This window comes from Gobius niger (genome assembly GCF_951799975.1).
Source record: "Gobius niger genome assembly, contig: SUPER_10_unloc_2, whole genome shotgun sequence".
Taxonomy (NCBI): Eukaryota; Metazoa; Chordata; class Actinopteri; order Gobiiformes; family Gobiidae; genus Gobius; species Gobius niger.
In genome coordinates this window covers 109,128-116,590 of record NW_027639331.1, presented here as the reverse complement: position 1 = coordinate 116,590, position 7,463 = coordinate 109,128, and the positions used below count along the sequence as shown (strand labels likewise).

At 45.8% G+C, this 7,463-nt stretch overlaps 1 protein-coding gene across 4 annotated transcripts; it reads left to right on the top strand.

Moving 5' to 3' along the window:
* The first annotated feature begins 490 nt into the window (after nucleotides 1-490).
* LOC306969788 (nucleoside diphosphate kinase B-like) lies at nucleotides 491-6,738 on the top strand. Of its 4 annotated transcripts, none has more exons than XM_079583016.1 (5): nucleotides 491-548; nucleotides 4,588-4,711; nucleotides 4,824-4,925; nucleotides 6,287-6,399; nucleotides 6,478-6,738. In XM_079583016.1, the coding sequence occupies exons 2-5, from the start codon at nucleotides 4,595-4,597 to the stop codon at nucleotides 6,593-6,595; spliced, it is 450 nt and encodes a 149-aa protein (XP_079439142.1). In that variant the 5' UTR covers nucleotides 491-548; nucleotides 4,588-4,594; the 3' UTR covers nucleotides 6,596-6,738. The 4 variants fall into 4 exon arrangements, with proteins under 4 accessions (XP_079439142.1, XP_079439144.1, XP_079439145.1 ...); XM_079583018.1 differs by lacking the exon at nucleotides 491-548 and adding an exon at nucleotides 859-880; XM_079583019.1 differs by lacking the exon at nucleotides 491-548 and adding an exon at nucleotides 990-1,001.
* The last annotated feature ends 725 nt before the right edge of the window (nucleotides 6,739-7,463 follow it).

The following is a 7,463-nucleotide window of genomic DNA, read 5'->3' as shown; positions in this document are numbered from 1 at the left end:
TGTAGTATATATGTATACTTAAGTATACTTTTGTATGTATGTAGTATATATGTATTTAAGTATACTTATGTATGTATGTAGTATATATGTATTTAAGTATACTTATGTATGTATGTAGTATATATGTATTTGTGTATACTTATATATGTATTTAAGTATATATGTATTTGAGTATATATGTATTTGTGTATACTTATGTATGTATGTAGTATATATGTATTTGTGTATACTTATATATGTATTTAAGTATATATGTATTTGAGTATATATGTATTTGAGTATACTTATGTATTCAAGTATCCGTGACGATGCCTGGACACAGTTCATATTTGCAGCCCCTGGTTTAGAATCAAATACACTCCCTTACTGTACGACTACTGTCCTCTGCCCCGCCCCCTGTCAGTGACCCCGCCCCCTGTCACTGGCCCCGCCCCCTGTCACTGGCCCCGCCCCCTGCCCCTATAAATACAGCTCAAACCCACAGAAGGTCCTCGGTGACACATCACTGCAGCTGCTTCACGATCAACGACCCCCACCACCACCACAAGGTACAAGTACTACTACTACTGCAAATACTACTGCTACTACTGCAAATACTACTGCTACTACTGCATATACTACTGCTATTGCGACCAACGACCCCACCACCACCACAAGGTATAAGTACTACTACTACTGCAAATACTACTACTACTACTGCAAATACTACTGCAAATACTACTGCTACTGCGACCGATGACCCCCACCACCACCACAAGGTACAAGTACTACTACTACTGCAAATACTACTACTACTACTGCAAATACTACTGCAAATACTACTGCTACTACTGCATATACTACTGCTACTGTGACCGACGACCCCCACCACCACCACAAGGTACAAGTACTACTACTACTGCAAATACTACTACTACTACTGCAAATACTACTGCAAATACTACTGCTACTACTGCAAATACTACTACTACTGCGACCAACAACCCCACCACCACCACAAGGTACAAGTACTAGTACTACTACTGCAAATACTACTGCTACTGCGACCAATGACCCCCACCACCACCACCACAAGGTACAAGTACTACTAATGCAAATACTACTGCTACTACTGCAAATACTACTACTGCTACTACAGATACTACTGCTGTGACCTTTGACCCCCCTCAGAGCCGTCCTGACCCACAACATTAGAAACTCTGTCGTACTTTATCGATTCTCGTCGTCGTCCGATCTTCCTCGTTCCCGCTCAAACGGACGCCATGTTTGACCCGTAACCACGGAAACGTAACCGCAGACACGGACGGGCCTGAACTCTCCATTAAAGACGTTTAAGCCTGAACTCTGACCCTGAGACTCAAGCCCCGCCCCCCACGCTCTCATTGGTCGCTTTCCTAAAAATATCCGGCGACACATTCCACGTGGATCCGAAGAGAAGCAGCTGCAGCTACAGGGAAACTTACCTCTCACCTAAACCCAGCACGCTTTCTCCAGCTCGGCTTTACCCGAATCTAAACGCATCGAAACAGTGACGAAAACCAGGATGAAAATGCAGCCAAATGCGACAAAAACAATGTGACAGTCGGTTCTTAGCTTTCAAATAAGATAAGACTACCCTGAGAAAGTGCTCAAAGTTTCATAATTCCACTCGACTAAAACCTCATAAACGAGTGTGTTACTGTCACTGTTTTCATACTGGGGGGGTGGGGGGGTGGGGTTGAAAAATTCTCTTCCATTTTAGACCAGATTTAATAAACCTAAGATTCGTTTATTTACATTTACATAAGAAAATGTAAGAAAAAACATGAGAAAAAAACGTGAGAAAAAACGTGAGAAAAAACCTAAGAAAAAGGTAAGAAAAAAACGTTAAAAAAAAACGTAAGAAAAAACGTCAGAAAAAGGTAAGAAAAAAACGTACGAAAAAAACGTACGAAAAAATGTAAGAAAAAACGAGAGGAAAAAAAGTAAGAAAAAACGTAAGAAAAAAACCTAAGAAAAACGTAAGAAAAAACGCCAGAAAAAACGTAAGAAAAAAACCTAAGAAAAACGTAAGAAAAAACGCCAGAAAAAACGTCAGAAAAAAACGTAAGAAAAAACGTGAGGAAAAACGTAAGAAAAAATGTACGAAAAAAACGCAAGAAAAACGTCAGAAAGAAACGCAAGAAAAACGTAAGAAAAAACTTAAGAAAGAACGTAAGAAAAAACGTGAGGAAAAACGTCAGAAAAAACGTAAGAAAAAAACGTAAGAAAAAACATAAGAAAAAAACGTCAGAAAAAACGTGAGAAAAAACGTGAGAAAAAAGATTCATTTATTTACATTTACTCTAATCATCTGTAGCTTGGTCAGATTTTATGCCTGACGTTTTAGTCTCGTGGTGTAAAAGTCGTGCCTGGGCTTCGTCTGAACCCCCTTACCCGACCCTCGAGGGGGGGGGGGGCTCTGACAGGTGCGGGGGGGTCCAGGGTCTGTGGAGTCTGTCCTTAAACAATGAGAGCGTTTCATCTGAGCAGAAGCAGCTGAGGCTGAAGCAGCAGCTGAAGCAGATTCCAGAGTCTCGGGTTCGAGGACAGAAGCAGCTGAAGCTTCACTCAGGCCTTCACACAAATCCTCCTGTTTCTGCCCCCCCCCCCCGCCGCTCGCCCCCCCCCCCCCATCGTTTTTCCGTCGGTCAAACTTAAAGCCCATGTTTTTTTCAGTTTTGTTTCACATGATTTTACTTCAGTTTGAACTTTGACCTCGGCTTCATTTGTTCAAGAATATTTATTTATTCATTATCCTGAACCTGAACCGGGCACGCTCAGTATCCAGGCTTTACCCAAATCTAAACGCTGCTGGAAAAGAGCGACAAAGAAGTGACGAAAACTCTGTGAAAATGAGACGGAAAAAAAAACGTGAGCGAAGATGAAAACGTGAGAAAAACCGGAAGAAAAAAGTAAGAAAAAAACGTGAGACAAACGTGAGAAAAACCGAGAGAAAAACCGAGAGAAAAAACGACTTGTGTGAAGCTAGCCCCCCCATAGTGTCCGATTCACACAAAACTAGTGTCATTTTTTAGCACTTCGTTTGAGGTATTGATCATTGATTGGTAATTGGCCTTGATCTTTGTTCGGGTCTTGGTCTAGTCTGGCACAAACGAATGACACCATTTTGAAGCAAATCGGACACTATGGGGGGGCTAACTTCACACAAGTCAGATACTTGTATAGTTTAGCTAAAAACAATTGCTTGATGAAAGAAAAAAGTATCATAATAAGTGTCTTTTCCCCATAAATCTGACATAAACGCTGGGATTAAAGCCACATCAGTTTTCTGAGTGGGAGGTTCTTCTGTAGCAAAGACCAGTGGGATCATTAGACGGATTTTTATGTGTTCGGGTCTTGTTTCGGGTCTTGGTCTTTGCTTAGTTTTAGTCTGGGTTGTGGTTCGGGTCTTGGTTTTAGTCGGTAGTTTAAAACTGAAACATGAAAACCAATTATTGATGCGGAAAGATTCACAGTCACTCAATACCTCAGAAACGAAGTGTGCACAAACGAAGCACACCATTTTGAAGCAAATCGGACACTATGGTAACTACGCTAACTTCACACAAGTGAGAAAACGTGAGAAACAACGTAAGAAAAACATAAGAAAAAACGAGAGAAAAAACGAGAGAAAAAACAAGAGAAAAAACGTGAGAAAAAACTTGAGAAAAAACTTGAGAAAAAACGAGAGAAAAAACGAGAGAAAAAACGAGAGAAAAAACGTGAGAAAAAAACGTAAGAAAAACATTAGAAAAAACATAAGAAAAAATGAGAGAAAAAATGAGAGAAAAAACGTGAGAAAAACGTGAGAAAAAACGAGAGGAAAAACGTGAGAAAAAAACGTGAGAAAAAACGAGAGAAAAAACGAGAGAATAAAAATGAGAAAAAACGAGAGAAAAAACGTGAGAAAAAACGTGAGAAAAAACGTGAGAAAAACGTGAGAAAAAACGAGAGAAAAAACGTGAGAAAAAACGAGAGGAAAAACGTGAGAAAAAAACGTGAGAAAAAACGTAAAAAAACGTAAGAAAAAAACGCGAGAAAAAAACGTGAGAAAAAAACGTGAGAAAAAAACGTAAGAAAAAAACGTGAGAAAAAAACGTGAGAAAAAAACGTAAGAAAAAAACGTAAGAAAAAAAACGTGAGAAAAAACGAGAGAAAAGACGTAAGAAAAAACGTAAGAAAAAAACGTGAGGAAAAAAACGTAAGAAAAAAACGTAAGAAAAAAAACGTGAGAAAAAACGAGAGAAAAGACGTAAGAAAAAACGTAAGAAAAAAACGTGAGAAAAAAACGTAAGAAAAAAACCATGAGAAAAGACGAGAGGAAAAACGTAAGAAAAAACGTGAGGAAAAACGAGAGAAAAGACGTAAGAAAAAAACGTATGAAAAAATGTAAGAAAAAACGAACGAAAAACAAGACAAAAACGATGAAAACGTGACAAAAACGCTCAGACGAGTTTCATGAGTCTTCGCTTTGAAACTTGATGTTCCTCTGGTCCGGTTTGGTCTGGTCGGGTCTGGTCCAGGCTTGATCCTCTGACTCTGACTCCGCCCGTCTTCCCGCCGCAGACACAGAATGGAGCGCACCTTCATCGCCGTGAAGCCCGATGGCGTCCAGCGCGGACTCTGCGGAGAAATCATCCGCCGCCTGGAGACCAGAGGCTTCAAGCTGGTGGCCGCCAAGTTCCAGCAGGTAAAACTTTAGGACTTATAGTACTGATACTGCGAGTACTGTTACTGCGAGTACTGTTACTGCGAGTACTGTTACTGCGAGTACTGATACTGTACGTACTCTGTGTCCGCAGGCGTCTGAGGACTTCATGAAGAGCCACTACCTGGACCTGAAGGACATGCCTTTCTACGGAGGACTGTGCAAATACATGTCGTCTGGACCCGTGTTCGCCATGGTAACGACAAGCCCCGCCCCCACACGCACTGGCCCAATCCCGCGACAGATACCACACTTCACAGACTGGCTCAGGGCGTCCAAACCCCGCCCACAGCCGGCTCCAAACCCCGCCCACAGCCTGCTCCAAACCCCGCCCACAGCCGGGTCCAAACCCCGCCCACAGCCTGCTCCAAACCCCGCCCACAGCCGGGTCCAAACCCCGCCCACAGCCTGCTCCAAATCCCGCCCCCAGCATGCTCCAAACCCCGCCCATAGCCTGCTCCAAAACCCTGCCCACAGCCTGCTCCAAACCCCGCCCACAGCCTGCTCCAAACCCCGCCCACAGCCTGCTCCAAAACCCCGCCCACAGCCGGGTCAAAACCCCGCCCACAGCCTGCTCCAAACCCCGCCCACAGCCTGCTCCAAACCCCGCCCACAGCCTGCTCTAAACCCCGCCCACAGCCTGCTCTAAACCCCGCCCACAGCCGGGTCCAAACCCCGCCCACAGCCTGCTCCAAACCCCGCCCACAGCCGGGTCATAACCCCCGTACTCTCCTCTGATTGGCTCTCTCTCTCTCTCTGCAGGTGTGGGCGGGTCATAACCCCCGTCCTCTCCTCTGATTGGCTCTCTCTCTCTGCAGGTGTGGGCGGGTCATAACCCCGTCCTCTCCTCTGATTGGCTCTCTCTCTCTCTCTGCAGGTGTGGGCGGGTCATACACCTGTCCTCTCCTCTGATTGTCTCTCTCTCTCTCTCTGCAGGTGTGGGCGGGTCATAACCCCCCTCCTCTCCTCTGATTGGCTCTCTCTCTCTCTCTGCAGGTGTGGGAGGGTCATAACCCCCCTCCTCTCCTCTGATTGGCTCTCTCTCTCTCTCTCTCTGCAGGTGTGGGCGGGTCATAACCCCCCTCCTCTCCTCTGATTGGCTCTCTCTCTCTCTCTCTCTGCAGGTGTGGGAGGGTCATACACCTGTCCTCTCCTCTGATTGGCTCTCTCTCTCTCTCTGCAGGTGTGGGCGGGTCATGACCCCCGTCCTCTCCTCTGATTGGCTCTCTCTCTCTCTCTCTGCAGGTGTGGGAGGGTCATAACCCCTGTCCTCTCCTCTGATTGGCTCTCTCTCTCTCTCTCTCTCTGCAGGTGTGGGCGGGTCATAACCCCCGTCCTCTCCTCTGATTGGCTCTCTCTCTCTCTCTGCAGGTGTGGGCGGGTCATAACCCCCCTCCTCTCCTCTGATTGGCTCTCTCTCTCTCTCTCTCTGCAGGTGTGGGAGGGTCATAACCCCCGTCCTCTCCTCTGATTGGCTCTCTCTCTCTCTCTCTGCAGGTGTGGGCGGGTCATAACCCCCCTCCTCTCCTCTGATTGGCTCTCTCTCTCTCTCTGCAGGTGTGGGAGGGTCAGGACATCGTGAAGCTGGTGAGGATGATGCTGGGAGAGACAAACCCCGCAGACTCCAAACCCGGCAGCATCCGCGGAGACCTGTGCATCAACATCGGCAGGTTGGTTTGCCCCGCAGCACGGAATCCCCCCGACAACACCCTCCCCCTGTAGCTAACGCTCTTGTGTTTGCTCGTCAGGAACATCATCCACGGCAGCGACACCAAGGAGAACGCCAAGCGCGAGGTGGAGCTGTGGTTCAAGCCCGAGGAGTTCGTCACCTACACTTCCTGCTTCCAGCCCTTCCTGTACGAGTAACCGGCCAATCAGGAGCCACCGCCCCTCCCTCTCCGCCGCCGACACCCCACTCTCCACCCAGAACTCACCTCGGAGCCCCGCCCCCCGCTGTCACGCATCACAAACATGAACAAATAAAGCTTGTGTTTACTGATGGAGCCAGAGCTTCAGTGTCTGTCATTGGTTTATTCCTGATAAAAAAAACTGACCCTATAGCCGTTAGCACTAGCCTGTTTAATGTACTTCCCTATAGCCGTCAGCACTAGCCTGTTTAATGTACTTCCCTATAGCCGTTAGCCTGTTTAATGTACTTCCCTATAGCCGTTAGCCTGTTTAACGTACTTCCCTATAGCCGTTAGCACTAGCCTGTTTAATGTACTTCCCTATAGCCGTTAGCCTGTTTAATGTACTTCCCTATAGCCTTCAGCACTAGCCTGTTTAATGTACTTCCCTATAGCCGTTAGCCTGTTTAATGTACTTCCCTATAGCCTTCAGCACTAGCCTGTTTAATGTACTTCCCTATAGCCGTTAGCCTGTTTAATGTACTTCCCTATAGCCGTTAGCCTGTTTAATGTACTTCCCTATAGCCGTTAGCCTGTTTAATGTACTTCCCTATAGCCGTTAGCCTGTTTAATGTACTTCCCTATAGCCGTTAGCCTGTTTAATGTACTTCCCTATAGCCGTTAGCATTAGCCTGTTTTATGTACTTCCCTATAGCCGTTAGCACTAGCCTGTTTAATGTACTTCCCTATAGCCGTTAGCACTAGCCTGGATAATGTACTTCCCTATAGCCGTTAGCACTAGCCTGGATAATGTACTTCCCTATAGCCGTTAGCATTAGCCTGTTTTATGTACTTCCCTATAGCCGTTAGCATTAGCCTGTTTTATG

Excerpts from the sequence above, each read along its gene's own strand:
- LOC306969788 (XM_079583016.1), top strand. The coding sequence starts at position 4,595 with ATGGAGCGCACCTTCATCGCCGTGAAGCCCGATGGCGTCCAGCGCGGA. Across the intron at positions 4,712-4,823 it reads TGGCCGCCAAGTTCCAGCAG|GCGTCTGAGGACTTCATGAA; the intron begins GTAAAACTTTAG and ends CTGTGTCCGCAG. Across the intron at positions 4,926-6,286 it reads CTGGACCCGTGTTCGCCATG|GTGTGGGAGGGTCAGGACAT; the intron begins GTAACGACAAGC and ends CTCTCTCTGCAG.